The sequence below is a fragment of the Girardinichthys multiradiatus genome, chromosome 19 (assembly GCF_021462225.1).
Source record: "Girardinichthys multiradiatus isolate DD_20200921_A chromosome 19, DD_fGirMul_XY1, whole genome shotgun sequence".
Classification (NCBI taxonomy): Eukaryota; Metazoa; Chordata; class Actinopteri; order Cyprinodontiformes; family Goodeidae; genus Girardinichthys; species Girardinichthys multiradiatus.
In genome coordinates, this window is record NC_061811.1 from 26,945,301 (window position 1) to 26,962,546 (window position 17,246).

General features: G+C 37.2%; 1 protein-coding gene and 1 long non-coding RNA gene across 17 annotated transcripts in view; one reads left to right on the forward strand and one right to left on the reverse strand.

Annotated features, from left to right (window-relative positions):
- Positions 1-17,246, forward strand: part of tnika (TRAF2 and NCK interacting kinase a) — a 96,198-nt gene that overhangs the window by 14,318 nt on the left and 64,634 nt on the right. For all 16 annotated transcript variants that reach the window (XM_047345005.1, XM_047345008.1, XM_047345007.1 and 13 more), the window contains exon 2: positions 4,153-4,218. In XM_047345005.1, coding sequence (XP_047200961.1) covers positions 4,153-4,218 — 66 coding nt within the window. The remainder of the gene's footprint in view (positions 1-4,152; positions 4,219-17,246) is intronic.
- LOC124855283 lies at positions 3,651-7,375 on the reverse strand. The gene is made up of 4 exons (XR_007035047.1): positions 7,260-7,375; positions 5,071-5,181; positions 4,123-4,290; positions 3,651-3,821 (listed from the first exon to the last, which is right to left on the reverse strand). It is a non-coding gene; the product is annotated as an uncharacterized LOC124855283 (long non-coding RNA).

Here is a 17,246-nt window from a genome sequence, read left to right on the forward strand (position 1 = left end):
AAGGCTCTGTGTTCAGAAACAGCTGACAGGTTGACAGGTCTCCTGAGACCCACAGAAACAAACATGCAGAGACAGGGCAGGAGGGAGGATTGGACGGAGAAAATAGGGAGTCAGAAGGGATGGAGCAAAAGCACGCTAAGAAAGATAAAACAGGCAAACATCTTCAACCAGCTGTGTAGACATGAAGTTATCCTTTCCTTTAGTTTTCAAAATGCTATTTCAAAACACAATTTTCTACCCCCCTTAGCCATAACCCTGCTGTTTGCTCTTTGTGGAAGCACACAGAGAGCTGCTTGTTATGTCAGCAGACAAGCCATGAATGTGAAGTAAAAAAAAAGAGAAGAACTGATGAAAAAACTAACTGAATAAAAGAGAGACATGTGACAACATTTTGAAAAAGACTAAAATAAGCTTTTTATACTGGCAAGCAGTTGTTCTGGAGAGTATTATGTAATCTTCTCCATTCAGTTTTTGCATTTATTCAGAATGACATTGTAAACATTTGTGTGGTTTGTACGGGTGACTGAAACTTCTTGATATACCCCCAGTGAAACGTCCTCAGTTTTGTCCCTTTTGATGCTTTGAAATGGAGTTTTCCTGAAGAGAAAAGCATCAAGGAAGGCTGGAACACACTACTGACCAAAAAAACAGGATTCACAAAAGGAAACAGGATGGCACTATTGAAGAGCCGAGGTGGTAGTGAAACGGCTACACTTTATAACAACAATTAAAATGGGAATTTTAAATTACAATTGAAGTTCACCAGGCTAACTCAAAGCAGGTTAAATGAATTCAGATTTTTCTTTAAAAGCATGTACTTCTTTCTAGATTTCCTCCAGTGAGTGGTCAGTAATTATTTATACTAAAAACACAGGTGATATCACCCTAAAACAAGGCTTTTACTAATGTTTTAATGAAGACGAATAATTACGTAGTGGACACTTTTGTGTTTAGCATCTTATTGCTGTGGTGAGCATTAGTTAACATTAGTAAATGTAAAAAACATTCAGTTTTCCCTAGACAATACAGAATATCATGCTGTCAGAGATTTCCAAAGAGGATCCAACATTTCCAAATCCATCATGTTAGGCAGTTGTTGTTGCTACCTGAACCTTGCTACCTTTTAAAGTAGCTGCTTATACATTGATTCCTCCACTGGTTAAACACCTCACTGATTTCTTCATTCAGAAACTACTTCCACACTGAAGAGCATTTTATGTATTTATTTATTTATTACAGCGCTTTATTCATGACTTTCCTTGTCAAACTAAAACAGGAAACCATTACTTGATTTAAATCAAGTACGGTTGGGACCTTCTTTAATTTAGGATTTAGAAGTAGTTAAACCAATAAACTGATAAGCAGAGGTTGTGCTTGATGCTACAAAAACAGCTGGCTGTTCTAAGCAGATCAAAAAACTGAGAAGAACGATATAGGTTACTAAATACATTATCATTACTTATTTGTAATAAGTATATTTGAAATGTTTTGTTTTTATTTTATAAAGCCTTTAAACATTGAATTGCCTGTGAATGAAAACATGATAACTCTTTTGTGGTGCTTTCATGGTTTTATTTAGTTTGAATGCATTATGCATGCAATACATTGCATACCAAACCTGCTGAGAAAACTTGGTGGTAGGCTATAAACAATGAAGTTTGCTGTTTACCTCTTACGTTCTTGGCAACATGCCTACTTTAAGATGTTAGTAATGCCAAGGATGCAAGGATAAACAAGAGATTTTAAACTTTTAAAGGGTCCTGAGCGTTTTTGGGCCTCTGAAACATATTTCCTGTTGGAATGAAAAGAGTGTTGGCAGGAAGAACTTGTCCTGGACTCTGTCAGGAGTGAAAAAGAGCTATGTAGATAAAGGAGGGAGCAAGAGAGAGACTTAGATGGACATCAGCTGGTTGGAAAACTGAAGCCAGAGGAGTGGAACGTAAGCAGAGAAGGAGATGGTAAATGCCGGCTATTGTTGGAATGCCGTAGCAACATGTGGAGAAGGAGGGGGGAGGTTTGTGGGAATTTGCAGGGGTCAATGGGTTTTATGCTATGTCCGAGGTTCATCCAATTCAATCTTGGCAACCTAGCATCTACAGCTTGAATTATTAGCTAGTCTGGATGCTAGCCTAAAACAACCCAGCAATGCATTTCAAAGCAGCGGACACTTGGAGAGTGGATAGAGCATGACTTGCTGATGAGTAAAACCTTTAAAGTCGAGCCTCCATTGCCTTCGCAGTAAGGCCCAGGCAGTTGTTTACAGGTTAGTATGAAAAGCTATACCTGTAATTTTAGTTCTCCCTTAAACAAAAACTGAACAAATGCAAAGCAGTGATAAAACCAGCTAAGGTAAGCTGATGAAAAGAAAATAATTTAACTGTTGACAGAAGAGGTGGAATTCTGTCATGGAAAGGCCACATTTGACACAATGGTCATTTTCCATTGATTTTTAGTCTATTTGGGATTCCGGATGATGCTTCTCTGTTACTTTGTTTCTGTACTATTGAGTGTAGTAAAGCCTCTAATGTAACAACTAGGAGTCTGAACTAGGGCTGCTAGATATTAGATAATCTTGCGATGGCGAAAATGTTGGTAAATATTGCAATGACAACATCAGTTACGATATATGCCTATTTTCTTCTTTCATCTCTTTCTCATCTGTGCTTCCATCACTCTGTGACCTTTAACATTTGTGTCCAGTGTGAACATCTGGTGCCCTGTGACTCTGTTCAACAGAGTAAATATCACACCAGCATGTAAAATGCAAGTTCATAACACTTTAAATATATTAGCCAACACTTACTGCACTCCAAACAGTCCTTATATTGCAGTGAAGGTATAATTGCGTTCTATTGTGCAGCCCTAGTCTGAACTTAGATTTTTCATGTTAACAAACATTTTTTGATAACCTCAAACTGGCATTTAAACTGACATCCTGTTCCCTATGGTCATTGTGTTTGATAGCATGCTAACAATGTCTAACTGTTAATAATAAAGGATTAGAATGAATGCATTGTTTTCTTAAAATTTGATGTTTGATGTTGACATGTTTTAACAAGGATATAGTAAAAGGCTAATAAAAGGCCCTCTTTGCAATGGTATTCCTCAAATTATAATCTTTCCTAATGTTATATGTCAGCTTTGTCCCAGCACTGATATGACTCCATTACCCCCAGAGGAAAATTTGGTTAAAAAGACAAAAAAAGGCACCTTTCGCCTTAAACAAAACAAAAGCATCTATGGAGATGCACCCATCAGGCTTTCCCTAGCACCCCTGATTTCTGATTATCTTGGATGTCTGACCTGTAGATTTAGATTTTGACCTATTCCGATGTTTTTTAAGGACTGCAACTGAAAAAATTTGCAGCGGGTTCTTTGACAGACCTGACAGAAATGAAGAAATCACAAGAATGCTTCTATTTACAGCTAAGCCCAAAATTATTTATACTCCGGGAAGATCTAGATTTTAAGAAGTTTGTTTCTGGTAAGAAAATGAGAAAGGCATCTTTCAAAAGATAAAATAATGCAAAACAAATATCAAGTTAAAAAACAACAATTAACAGTAATTGTTAACACCCTTCTCAATGATCAGTGGACAAATCTTTACTGACATCATAGCAATTAAACCATTCTTATAATTTCCGGCCTTTTTCAGTATAATATTGACATTTATCTTTGGCAATTGGCACCAAGTCTTTGGGGTTGGCCTACTTGCCATCACGCTAATTTTCAGCTCCCTTCACAGGTTCTCTATTAGATTCGAGTCGGGATTCTAGTTGGGCCACTCCAACAGGTTAATATTACTTCCATTGAGAAGAAACCTGTTGGCAAAATTAAAAGATTAGAGATTTATTCAGAATTATAGTGCAAAACCTTGTAAGTTTTATATTACCTATTGATGTCTAAATGTGTTTCAAAAGTTACTTGAGATGATCAAATGGGTAAACCAAGCGTGACTTTTAAGGTTTTTGGTTTAGCTAAATTTGGACTGGGCATATGGGCTAAAGATTTTGGGGTGAAAAGTACAGCCAGATCCTTTTCCAGATATGAATGTAAAAAAAAACAAAAGAAAACTTTCTCAAACCTTTAACATTTGTCGTACTGAATCTTCAAAATTCTAACCATTCTGCTGTGTTTCCTTTGCATTTGCAGGATCCTTCTGGCATTTTTGACCTTGTCGAGCTGGTGGGAAATGGCACCTACGGGCAGGTGTACAAGGTAGGATGCTCTTAAAACCAGAAGTCGAGTCCTTTTTTCTACCAGGCTCTTCCATTTTACCTTTTATGCATTCTGAAGGAATAACAAGCAGAAATGTGACTGGAGGAAACCGAGTACCGGAAAGAACACTAGACATAAAAGCAAGCTTGAGAGAAATGGAGCATACGTAAATACGGGGCAGATTTTTAGAGACTTTCCTTCCTCTGCTTTTGTTCATTTTTTACACCTGTGTCTTTCTATATCTTGGCAGTACCTTTCTACCATTCACACTTCTAAGTGAGACTTAAAAAGGAAATAAGGCAACAGTTCATGCATATATTGCTCTACAGTTGTGACATTAATGTGGTTGCTGTCAGATGGACTCAGCTGTTTTTTGCAGTTGTTGAAGTCTATTTTACTGTGTTAAGTTTCAGCCTGTCAATTTTACTCCCTTTTGCTGTGGGAGGTGGCACCAGTTCACTTCATGCCCCCTTGCTGTAATGAGCGTGTTCTTTTAAATAGAAGGCCCCATGAGTATATGAAGTGTGCATTTGTATGAGGCTGTGGTTAATAGACCAGAGTGCCATGGTCAGGTGGTGATGGAGAGGAGCTGTTCTTACAGCTGACTGGACCAAATGTAAGGTCAGACAGGGGTCAGACATTCGTCTTCATGCTTCAAGAAATAATACGACACCCTTACATGTGCCTGTTTGCAATCGACAGGAAGTAGAGCAAAACACAGAGAGAACGAGACAGCCATGTGTTACCATTTGTGGCTGCTAAGCCTTCTGGGTGAAAGCTTATTTATCAGCTGATGTTAAGTCAGTCCCCTACATCAGAGAGCCGCAGATTGCCTTTAGCTAATCTAGTCACCTGTTGGGTTTCAGGTCCATAGTCTGGTCCACATCAGTAGGTGAGTGAATGCTACTCAATGTTTAAGGCTTAGTGGACGGCCCATTGTAGAAAGTTGTCCTCTTAGGGCTGCTGAAAAAAAATTTGATTACTTTTTCATTATTACTTGGTGTTATAAAAATAGTTAATATTCTTGCACAGCTTAATAAGCAATGGGATTTTTATCTCTGTCAATTAAATTACTCAAACAAAATCCAAGAAAATTTGTTCAGTAATGTTCACGAATAATATTTAAATTCTTTGTCAATATTTAGATATTATTTTTAAGTTCAAAGCAACGTACATTTGCTTTTTTGAAAAATGTTAAAATAAAAACATGGGAGGGTAAAAAAAATTCAGAATCTCAAAATATCAAAAACACAACATTGTTTAAAAGCGTGCAAAAAACACAGCTGTTATTTTTGCATAGTAATGTAACAGAGGGTTGTAATGATTTGACTAGACCCTGAAAACCTTAATAAACAACTAGGATTGACATAACGAAGCCGGTTTCAAGATAATTTAATTGCAGCATAGTAATGATACAGGTGACAAACAAATCCAACAGAATATGCATAAACTACTTGTGCATAACTGAGGCAGGTGCTGCTGTGACGACGCGCCTCACTGTGTATGTTGTAGTTAATAACTTTCAGTGGATCCTGTTTACTGCATAGACTTAAAAAAAAAGACTTCTTCTGTTTAGTGTTGCTTGAAATGATTGTGGTGTTATAGGTTGTACTGCAGGTGGAGGCACGGTGCGACTAACCGGTTTGACTGGTGATTGTTCTTGGTAGTTGTGGAGGATGATGTGGCTGTATTGGAAGGCCCTGGCAGGATAAATGGTTGGTACTTGCCATCAAATAAGGCCATCCCAGCCACATCTGGTCCTCTTTAATGAAGTTTAGTTGCCAGATTATCTGGAATTCTCTCCAGTGTTCCCCCATATGGCTCAGGAAATTTTTAATACATGTAAACACCAGTGAATAACAAATGTGTATAACAACAGCCGTACTTCTTTAAAGTTAAACCCCCTGTGGTGTCTTCAGCCTGTGTACCCAGAATGCGGTTGTTGGTTTGTTGCGAAACTAATTTTTGAGCAAAGCTTTTTGAGCAAACATATTTGAACCCGAACAGAGTGGACTCAGTCACTTGAACAATTATTCAATATTTTCGTTGAGGTTCAGGTCCCTTGTTTAGCTGAACCGCCTGAGAAGGATTGCTGTTTTTTGAGCAGGCAAATCTCTGGCCAACTGAAATGATAAATTGACCCTCAGAGTGGTGGATTATACTATATTTGTTTTGGCTCTCTCAGAATCAATCTCTGAGCTCTTATATCAGAAGGAAGGAAATGTAATGTTGCATTGGAAAGCCCAGGAGCTTTCTTGTGCTCCTGTCAGTGTGCTGCAGATTAAATAGAGGTAGACTGAAAGGTATTGTAGACCATAGAGATATTAAGCAGTGTGGTCTTATATGTACAGTGCCTTGCAATGGTATTCATAATCCTTGATTGGTTCCACATTTGATTGGTTACATTACAACCATACAAACATGTATTTTATTAGAGTTTTATGTGATGAACACAACACAAAGTAGTGGAAAATTGTGAACAGGAAGAAAATTGATACAAGGTTTATGCCCATGGTAACTATGTAAAGGTGCAGAGACACACAACGCAGGAGCTAAAAATCTGTTGACATAAAAACTATTAGTGGTTCACTCCCCTGATTTTGGCCTTTTATAGAAGTGTAGTAAGAAGAAAGCTATTGTTGAAAGACGTCGTCTCACTGAAGGTTAGTTAGAAGTCATGCAAGGAATAAAGTTAACATGTGGTGGAAGTGCTCTGGTCAGATTAGACAAAAACTGAGCTTTTTAATGTATACTCCATGTGTTGTGAAAAACGAACAGTCTACCTCTGCTTGAGCCACCAACCAAGCATAAACGCATTTTAACATTTTCCACCAATGAAAACGATAAAACTATATGCACCATTTCTTTCCTACCTTTTGACACCGAAATGTATTTGTATTAATTTAAGTATGCTGATATAATCAGAGGATTTTTAGTTACCTTTTACCTTACTGACATTTAAATTAGATTGCAGAAACTGATTTAAAAGTAAGAAACGACCCCTGAGAGATTGGCATTTTTGACATTTAATTTAAACTTACTTATGCAATTTCTTTTGAGAGTGATTCCAATGCTGTTCCCTTTGCAGAAAAAAAAGGTTTGGGTCAGATATGCAGGGTCATCCAAACATGATTTGTCCTTATATATGATGGTCGGCAATGCGTTTAATCTTGCTGCTGATATTTAGTCTATAATGTGCAGTCTCGCTGCACCTCTGTGTGCCTGGAAGCAAGAGATAATAGTTGTATCAACCTTTCCATTACCCTGTATAGTTAGATGATACACATCTGCTCCTCGGAGATTTTTTTTGCCGTAATATGTTTGCAAGTAGAATTTTGTCTCAATTAAAAAATGTCTTGGAAAGTTGTTTTTGTTATATATTCCCTGTCAGTAAAAGTAGTTGTAACAGGATCAGTGATAGATGAGTATCTGGAGTGAAAAGGTCATTTTATATCCATGAGAGTCATGTTTTCTTACTCTATTTCCTCTGTTTGCTCATCCAGATCAGTTTTCATCTTTTGTCTTTGTTGTTTTACCTTATCATTGTGTAGATATGTTTTTTTTGTCTCGTTTCCTTCCCTCGCTTCCCTCGCAATCTGGACTTAAGCGGAGCAGCCTGAGCCTATGTATGTATATTTGTATATAGCTTCTCCTGGCTGCCTTAAAAGGACCATAAATAGAGAACATGGGTATTGCTGAATAATTAAACCCTTTATCTCTCCACTTGGTTTCTTCCTCATCTCCAACTCTCTCAGTTCCTTCCTTTAGCTTTTTCCTCTGTTGTCACTCTCGTTACTTGCCTCTCCATTGCTCTTCTGTCAGTATTTCCTCTCTTCATTTTGAACCATTGATCCTTTTCCTGGACTCTCTTACTGTATAATTTACATGCTTCTGATTATGTACTGTTTTTCTTTTTGATGTCTAAATATTTTTTGGACCATGAGCATAAAGTGAGAAACCTTTCCTTAGTCCAGATGACTTTACTGTGAATAAGTGAAGATGCATTATTCCTGTCCTGGAATTATGAGTACACACCGACAGGATGAATATTGAAAGATAGACTTGATTAGTGCAATATTCCTTTTTATCATTTTAGAAGATTTTATTTTATTTAATGATTCCAGGACCATTTCAGAGGACCATGTTAGGAATGTCCACATCAAGATTATTTTGTCGCCAACACTGATCCAAGTCAGTTAAGAATAGGGATTCAAGAGTCAAGTCCCAGTTCCACACTTTGTCTAAATCAATGAAATATATATGCCTCAAGCACAGTAAAATTACAAACTTTGTGTGGTCTAAGGGCATACTGGAATTGTGTCCCATTTATCTCACTCAACAATAGTGTTCTGGAGGCTGCAGTATCAGTTTGTTTTGACAGGCGCAGACATTTTATCCTGACTGGATTTTCTGCAGGACAGCCTTATATTTGCAAAAGTTACCTGACTCAACAAATGCAGCTCCAGTCCTCAATAAACTCACATCATGCTTCCGCTGACAATTCTTTTATTTTACACAGAGCTGCTAAAGTGCGAAGCTAACCACTAACTAACGCTACTTTATGTTCATTGTGTGAATGCTGAAGGCATTCACACAATAGAGATCCTGTTTCTCTTTACTATTATGTATATCTAACACTTTTTTTGGCACCTATCTCCTCCTTCATACTTTGTGCTATTTCAGCCATTCAACTTTTAAAATGTTCAGCTCATTTAGGACATTACGGCTATGACTTTTGGTATTAATACTTTTTAAAATATTCAGCTTTTTGTGCCGATTTTTGGCCCATTGAAATGAATGGAAAATCCTAAAAATTCTGCAAAATTCAGCTAAAACTTTGTGCTCTTTAACAGCTTACTACTTCTGCATACTTTCAGCTAGAAACACCATTCAACTTTTAAAATGTTCACAAGACATTAGGTTATCTTCAAATGATTCAGCGTTTTGATATCTTTTACAGTTCCTCTACAATTGCGATTCAACTTTTAGGCAAGATTTTTGACATTTTTGATTTTATAATGTAATCCTATGGCGGAATTCGTCAGTTGGTAGAGTGTACGCTCTAGGTTTTTGAATAACCTGAGAAAGAACGAACAAACTCTCCTCTCTTGCTCAATTTTCACTCTACTGGCACGAATTATGTATCAAAACGTAGTATGCTCTATCGCGATTCAGAAAATGTCACCCTCATTGATGTGGGACTAACAGATTTCATGCAACACACCCAGGAGCAAAGCAAAGTCAACACACCCTGAATGGAAAACCTATAGGAATTTCAGAAAAAAATCAGAGCAAAAAATCCTTAAACTCACACGTTTTCGAATCGCCGTCTCTCATAAACCGTTCAAGTTAGAGACTTGAGCTTTGCACCAATTATTCTTCACACCTTGCTGTCGCTCACAGTGAAGGAATTTATTTGATACCTTTTATCGTTTTGTCATAAAAAACGTTTGTTTAGGAGTACCAAATCTGTCCTTCCCAAAATTGCTTGAAATTAACAAATTTCAAAATTATCCACTGTTGTGCCATTAATATTATATTTTCAAGAATAAGTGTTAATATTCTCGTTCCCCTGTCCGTTCTGAGAAAAACGGTCCAAGAATAACGTCGATAGCCCTTACGGTTTCTGAGTTATGGGCAGTAGTTCGGGAGCATGTGCCACCATGTTATAAAGCCAGGCCATGATGAGACACAGTGTGGTGCTGCATGAGTGAGAAACAGCAGCTGTTGGGTGCTCATTAGTTACCATAGCAACAGAACACAGCTGCCAGTGAACTTAAGTAACCTCTGACAGAGACTGGCTCTGAGGCTGAGCTCAGGCCAGAAGCTTCCATGAGTGTTCTCAATAAGTCAGTCATAGCTGACAACCAAACTAGACTTTCAAAATAAGACCTACACATATGCTACAAAATAAAAGCCTCTTTTTACACTGAACATCAACCTTCCATATGTACAAATGATTTTTTTAAAGCTGATAATAGCATAAACAATGATTTCAGCCGAGCAAGCAGGTTCTATATGACCAATGGAAATAACCCAGACCTGAAAGGACAACCATGCTGGATTTTCAAAACAAGACAAAACATGCTCTACAAAATAAAAGCCTTAACATTTTAAATTATAAATAATTGCAGGACTGGGCCTCACACTACTGTTGGAGCTCACCCAGTGTTGGAAATGCGACTATGCTGGTCCTTTGAAATAAGGCTTATTGAAACTTTCAAAATAAAAGTCTCAGCGATCCATAGTTTGTATTGATTTTTTAAGCTGATAACATACACAATGATTGTAGAATAGCAAGCAGGTTCTTTATATCTAGTGGAAGTACGCCAGACCTAAAAGGACAACTATACTGGACTTTCAAAACAACACCTAGACATACCCTACAAAATAATCGGTCTTCATATTTCACACAGCGATAATTGCATCATTGGTCTTAACACTATTGCTGGGACTCTGTGATGGAGAGAGATCTACTTTATCCTTTCAAAATAAACTCACAGATATTTACAAAATAAAAGTTTCAACATTCCTTAGTTGGGGTCTGCCATAGCAATGAAGGGAGAACAGTGAGTGGCCTGACTCCCATGTCATTGCCTGGTGACACCTATTACTACACATCTCTAAACTGGACTTTTTATTTATTTGCGACTGCCAAAGCAATGCAAGGACGCATGATTACTGGTGAAACAAGAACAGGTCTAGTTAGACATCTTAACCTTCTACCCTCAATCATGATGCACACCGTTCTGTTGCTTTGGTTTTGTACCTCAGCCCCCAACCATTGGCTCTGGTCCGAGAAGCACGGACCAAGAGGCAGGCCCCGTCTAAATTTCTTCAAAAATGTTCTAGTTTATTATTATTATTATTGTGTGAATGCTGAAGAGTGAATAATTTTAAATGGCAATTTCATAGACATTTGAATATACGCTGTAGTAAGCATCGGAATTTTAGCTAAATTTATCTTATATATTGCTTTTTGCATGGTAGATGGGTTTAATTAATATCAGCCTTCATGCTAGTGATAACCAATATGCTAATGTTAGCATTTTAGCTTCTCTTTCTCCTCTCTCTTAGCTTAAGAACACTTTTGCGTTTTTTAGGCAATTTCTTGTTTGTTTTTGTGTTTCTTCAGCGCATTTGTTAGATCAATTTTTCTGAAATTTATGCTATTTTTTGTGTATTTTAGCACTGACTTCAACTTCTTAGGCTATATTTTTGCTTCAATCTATGCTTTTTCAGCTCATCTATGGCAGCTCTTTCCTGCTTTTTTAAAGTTTTTGTCAGTTCTTGCATTTCAACAACTCTTTCAACAAGTAGTTTTGAGGTAACTTTACATTAAGCTGTTTTATAGCTAATAGTCTTCCTGCTCAAACAGATCAGATGACAGTTTTTCTTTGCTTTTTCAGCTATTTCTACTAATTTATCAGATTTAAGCTGATTTTCTGCAGTCAATTACAGCTTGTTTCTGCCAGCTTTCAGAATTCACACTGCATTTTCACAGGAAATGCAAATTTTTCTAGTTATATTTTGTCTCATAACATACTTTAGTGCAGCTTTATGTAATTGTGTGTAAATAATAGTTGCAGGAGAAGTTGTTTATTTTCTACATTATTTTTAGTGACTGTGTTACCTACCATCTGGTGCAGCTTTCTCTTTTACAAATAGCTCTCTGAAAAGCTAAGCTCACAGGGCAGGTCACATGACAAAGCCAGACAAGAAGCTGCAGCAGCCATTGCGGTTTTTCTCTCACTGTGGATGTGTTTGTAAAGCGTGAACCCTTAAAGGGAAAACCCAGAGAGGCAGACAGAATCGCTGATGTACACTAACTGCTTTACAGAGATTGAAAATAGATGGAGCGACATAAAAAACATTAAAATGGTCAAACTAAGTGAGCAGACAAAAAAAAGCCAAGGGGAAAAGGGAGGCGTATCTTTATCAACTCTTTTGTTTCCTAGAAATAAAAAATATTTTTCCCAATGTCCTTTTTGACTTTTTTATGGAAGGAATGGCCTGGTTCCTCTGTGTTCTTCTTTCTCCTATATACTGCCTAGTTGCTGTTTTGTGCTCTAAAAAAAACTTTGTTGGTTTAATCTTCTTTATCTGCTGGAAATCACGCTTCAAAGTACCACGGGCTGTTTTTCTCTTTATGTGCCTGCCATAGCTATCTACTTTACACACATAGAGTAACACACAAATACACACAGTTTCCATGCACATCATAAAGTACTATCCTGAGAGAGAATGGGTGGCCTTAAAATACAGAATATAACGAGTCAGCTTGGTTTGTCTCATTTCATTCTTTTATTTTCATTTAGCTACAATTCCTTTGCAAAGTAAAGACTGTGTCAAACCATATTTGACTGCAATCACAACTGCAAGTCTTTTGGGGTATGTCTTTGAGAGTTTTGCACATCTGCAGTCTGATCATGTTGCCCATTTATCTTAGCAAAATAGGTTAAGCTCAAGCAGATTGAATGTTGGTGCGTTTGTGAACATTAACTTTCTGGTTGCTACAAAATTTTCTATTCAATTTAGTTCCTACATTTTACTTGTCTTTTCTAAAATATAAATATATGCATTAATCTACACCATTCAGTAGAAGCTAGCTGTAGGTTTGGGTTGTACCACTGCTGAAAAAAATCCCTGTCCCCACTCTCAAGACCTTTCCGGCCTCTAACAGGTTTTCCTCCAGGATCGTCTTGTATTTAGCTCCATCCATGTTCCCAAAAGCTCTGGCCAGCTTCCCTATCCCTGTTAAAGAAAATTTTGTAAAAATACTTTTCCTTCAACTTCACATTTATGAACTTGTTTGTTAGTCTGTCACTTGAATTCTCCTTTAAAATACATTGTTTGTGTTGTAAAATGACAATATGTGAAAAACTTTATGGATATGAACACTATTAAAAGGCGCTGTACTTCTGTGAAACATAACAATTGATTTGTTTTAATAGATAAGCAAATTCTTTTTTGCTTTGAGTGTTTAAATTTATTTGAGTGATCAATGAATTTAGAATGATAAAATGTAATGAAATTATTAGTTATTACCATTAGTGGCTCATAAGAATTTGCAGACCTTGAGTCCAAGCGTCAAGCATATGCATTTTATAATTATAACACAGAGCACAAATTCTCATTGTTTCTGTATCATATGTTCTTTTAGATGTCATACTTTAATAAATAAAATAAATAAATACTAAATACTGTCATAAACTGAAGCAAAAAATATAGTCAGTCAGTCATTTTCTACTGCTTATTCCATAGTGGGTCGCGGGGGAACTGGTGCCTATCTCCAGCAGTCTATGGGCAAGAGGCAGGGTACACCCTGGACAGGTCGCCAGTCCATCGCAGGGCAACACACAAACACTCATTCATACACCTAAGGGCAATTTAGAGAGACCAATTAACCTAACAGGCATGTCTTTGGACTGTGGGAGGAAGCCTGAGTACCCGGTGAGAACCCACGCATGCACGGGGAGAACATGCAAACTCCATGCAGAAAGACCCCTGGCCGGGAATCGAACCCAGGACCTTCTTGCTGCAAGGCAACAGTGCTACCAACTGCGCCACCGTGCAGACCTTGAGTCCAAGCGTCAAGCATATGCATTTTATAATTATAACACAGAGCACAAATTCTCATTGTTTCTGTATCATATGTTGTTTTAGATGTCATACTTTAATAAATAAAATAAATGAATACTAAATACTGTCATAAACTGAAGCAAAAAATATAGTCTCACTTTTAAAATAAAACATTAATGTATGATTAATTTTGTGCCACAATAGCCGGAATATCCCTGTCACGTTATTATTAGCTGCCTTTTGTTGCCATGGCATGGAAAAAGAAAACATTGGGGAAAAAATGCTCCAGGCATCACTTTACTACTCATTTGACACTGTAGAATAAACAATTTGATCACCGGATATGCAAGGCTGTCACAGATTTTTTTTTTTTCATGTATTGTTTTGGACATGCTGCAAACATGCCATGCAGACTGCACATGTGAACCAGTGCTACAGAAATATTGCAGATATTACCCAGTAACAAGATGACCTAATGCTGTCTAATGCTGATTAATAATCACTCACCTGGCATGCTGGATGCGTGTAATTAAAATTGAAGCCTTGTACTTTTTATTAATTCAACTAATAAGTATTTGATCATTGGATTATAGGAATTTTATCTCCAGGTGATCAGTATATCCGCAAAAATGAAAAAATGAAAAAAATAAAGCTGATTGTGAAACTATGGCAAAAGTAATCCTGACATAGCAGAACCCTAAATTTCACACTCTTGACCCCAATGCACATGTATTATTCGGATTCAGAACGAGTGCCCTTGCTCGTCTTACAATAAGAGGGTTGATAATTCAGTTCCAACCTTCTCTCTTTCCACATGTTAATATGACAAACTCCTAACTCCTAGTTGCACACCAATCTGTGTATCGTTGTGTAACTGGGTGCTAGTTGTGTGTGTGGCTAGGTGAATGTGACTCCTGTGTAAACACTTTGAGTGGCCTCTATGAGTAGAAAACGACACACATACTTCAAAGGTGTGACAGAACTTAATGTTCCCGTTTCTTATCTCCGTTAAAGTCAGATGTGTTGAAACACGAAAACATGCATAATAGGCGAAGCAATACGCCCCAGAAGGCAATAAACTAATGAGTCACATATTTTATTGTTTGTTAGTAATTTGTATTAATGTATACAATACAACAATTTCACGGAAACTGTAATACTGACATTTTGAATAGAATGTTTTAACGTATAAATGAAGATTAATTCATGAATGGGAGTAACTTATGGTAACGACACAGCTCCTAAAATCACTTTTACACTTAAGTGGTACTCTACTTGAAATTAGAGGCTGCTAATATTCTAAAATAAAAAACCTGAGGTGGTGTAATAACAAACCAACATGCAAGTCAATGAAGGGTGCACTGTCATAATGTTAATAAAAATGCTCTCAGAGTGTCTCAGCTGTGAAGCCTGCAGGCAACAAGTTTATGATTTGTGCTCATTTAAATGTACAGTAATTCTGTATGTTACCTTTTACAATGCAGTTGTATTGCAGCTGTTTGCGACATGACACTGCCATTGCTTCGTTTTCATTGCTTGCCTTCAAACATGCACAGTTTAATCTCTGGAGTCCTTATGAATGAAATGTGAACCCTGACTGAGGTGGGTTTTGCTCAGTACAGTGAAATAGCAGATGGTCTTTTTCTGCCCACATTCATAGATATACACACACGCTCACACCTGGCTATGCGTTCATTAACCCACATTCATGCTGCGTGTTCCCCAAGGCCACGTGCCCCACTTACCCATATCCCTCCCACCCAGACCAGAGTCAATTAACCATGCCTTGAACCAGTAACAATCTCTTTTTTTACTTGTTTTTCTTTCTTCTTCTTTTCTAGAGCTGCACAATATATTGAATTGCAGTCATCATCACAATATCAATGGTTGCAATATCATAATCACAAAGAACTGCTTGGAAGCAATATTTGGTAGAATATTTTTTTTCAAGTGGCATGCATGCAAATTCTGCATGCCAATAATAAACTGTATTTGGCCTGGTGACTGGACTTATAGTAGCCTTAAAGCCCACAGTTAATGCATATTTTAGTTGCTAATTTGCTAAAGTTCAAGAAGATTGCTTGGAACATTATGATGAAGAAAAAAAGAAAGGCATGCAAGAAAATGTATGTTAACCACAATCAATATGGTCATTACAATATTCAGCAATGGTATCGCAATTACATATTTCCCTTATACCGTTGGGCCCCATCATTATTTTTTCTTTGACTGAAAAGATTATTGCCATTTCATAATTTATTCAGTAACATACACCAGTGCTAAGTCTCTCTTTTATTCCTTATATCCTATGTTATCTCAATTTTTAGCCTCTTTTATATCTCTTGTTTTTGCTTTTTATCTGCCCTCTGCATTATCTAAATGCTTCTTCCGCTGGTGATTTCCATCCTTCTCTACAACCTTGTTCATGTTCTTCCTCCTATCACTTCCTTACCTTCAGCATTCACAGTAAATCAGCTTGGCTGTTCATTTGACCTCCGGAGGTGCTGGAGCGTGATACAATTGTGCTGAACCTACCTCTTTGCTGCAATACTCCAGCTTCTCCTCCTCCTCATGTAGCACTCACTCATGTGTGAAAACCCTGACTCTCTTACTCTGTCTTAGTCAAGTCCTCCTGTATGTCTGAATGCCACATTCAAGGGGAAATTTGTTCCCCTTTGAGATCTTGCAGGCAGTTTCATTTAATATAAGAGACAAACAGATGAGCAGGCAGATGCACTGCTGGTATACTGAGTCAGTAATCTGGCGTAAGAATGAGTGATCATCTGTTTATAGTGTCTGAGTTTGCAATTTATCTGTTTTCTAAACATGCATTAATCATAGTCCCCTCAGCCAGCAACATAGCTTTTTTGCTCTCCAAAAATGTATATTCTAAAGAAAAAAGTAGAGGTGTAAGCATCATTACGGGTGTATTGGCTAGTTTGGTTATAATACATTGCAAATGAGCAAGAAACAAAGCCAGTCTAGGAAACTGTAAGCACATATATTTGTTTAAAGGTTGGGAAAGCTCCGTGCCAAATGATCTAACAACTCAGCTGATCAGCACAAGGATATGCCACCTTGCATGAAATGAAATGTAGCAACACTGAGACAGGGGAAGTAAATAGCAGTTAGTGGTTGTGCAACTTCTCCACCAACAAGAGCGTGTTCTAACTTCAGCTCATACTGGATAAAACTCAAATCATTTATGCTCATCGTTTATTGTCTCTAAAAAAAATGCCTTTTACCATCAGAAAGCAAAATGAGTAACATTTTTATAGAGGATTTGCCCATTAAGAGTAAGTTCTTAGTGGTGTCCCCTTTTAAAGGACTATAGGCAGCAAATAAATTAATTGCTTACAAGCTATAATCCATTCTGATAGCTGTAATTTTAGCAATTATTATGTAAAATAAATGGCAGATTTAAATTTAAAGTAATAATGTTTCTT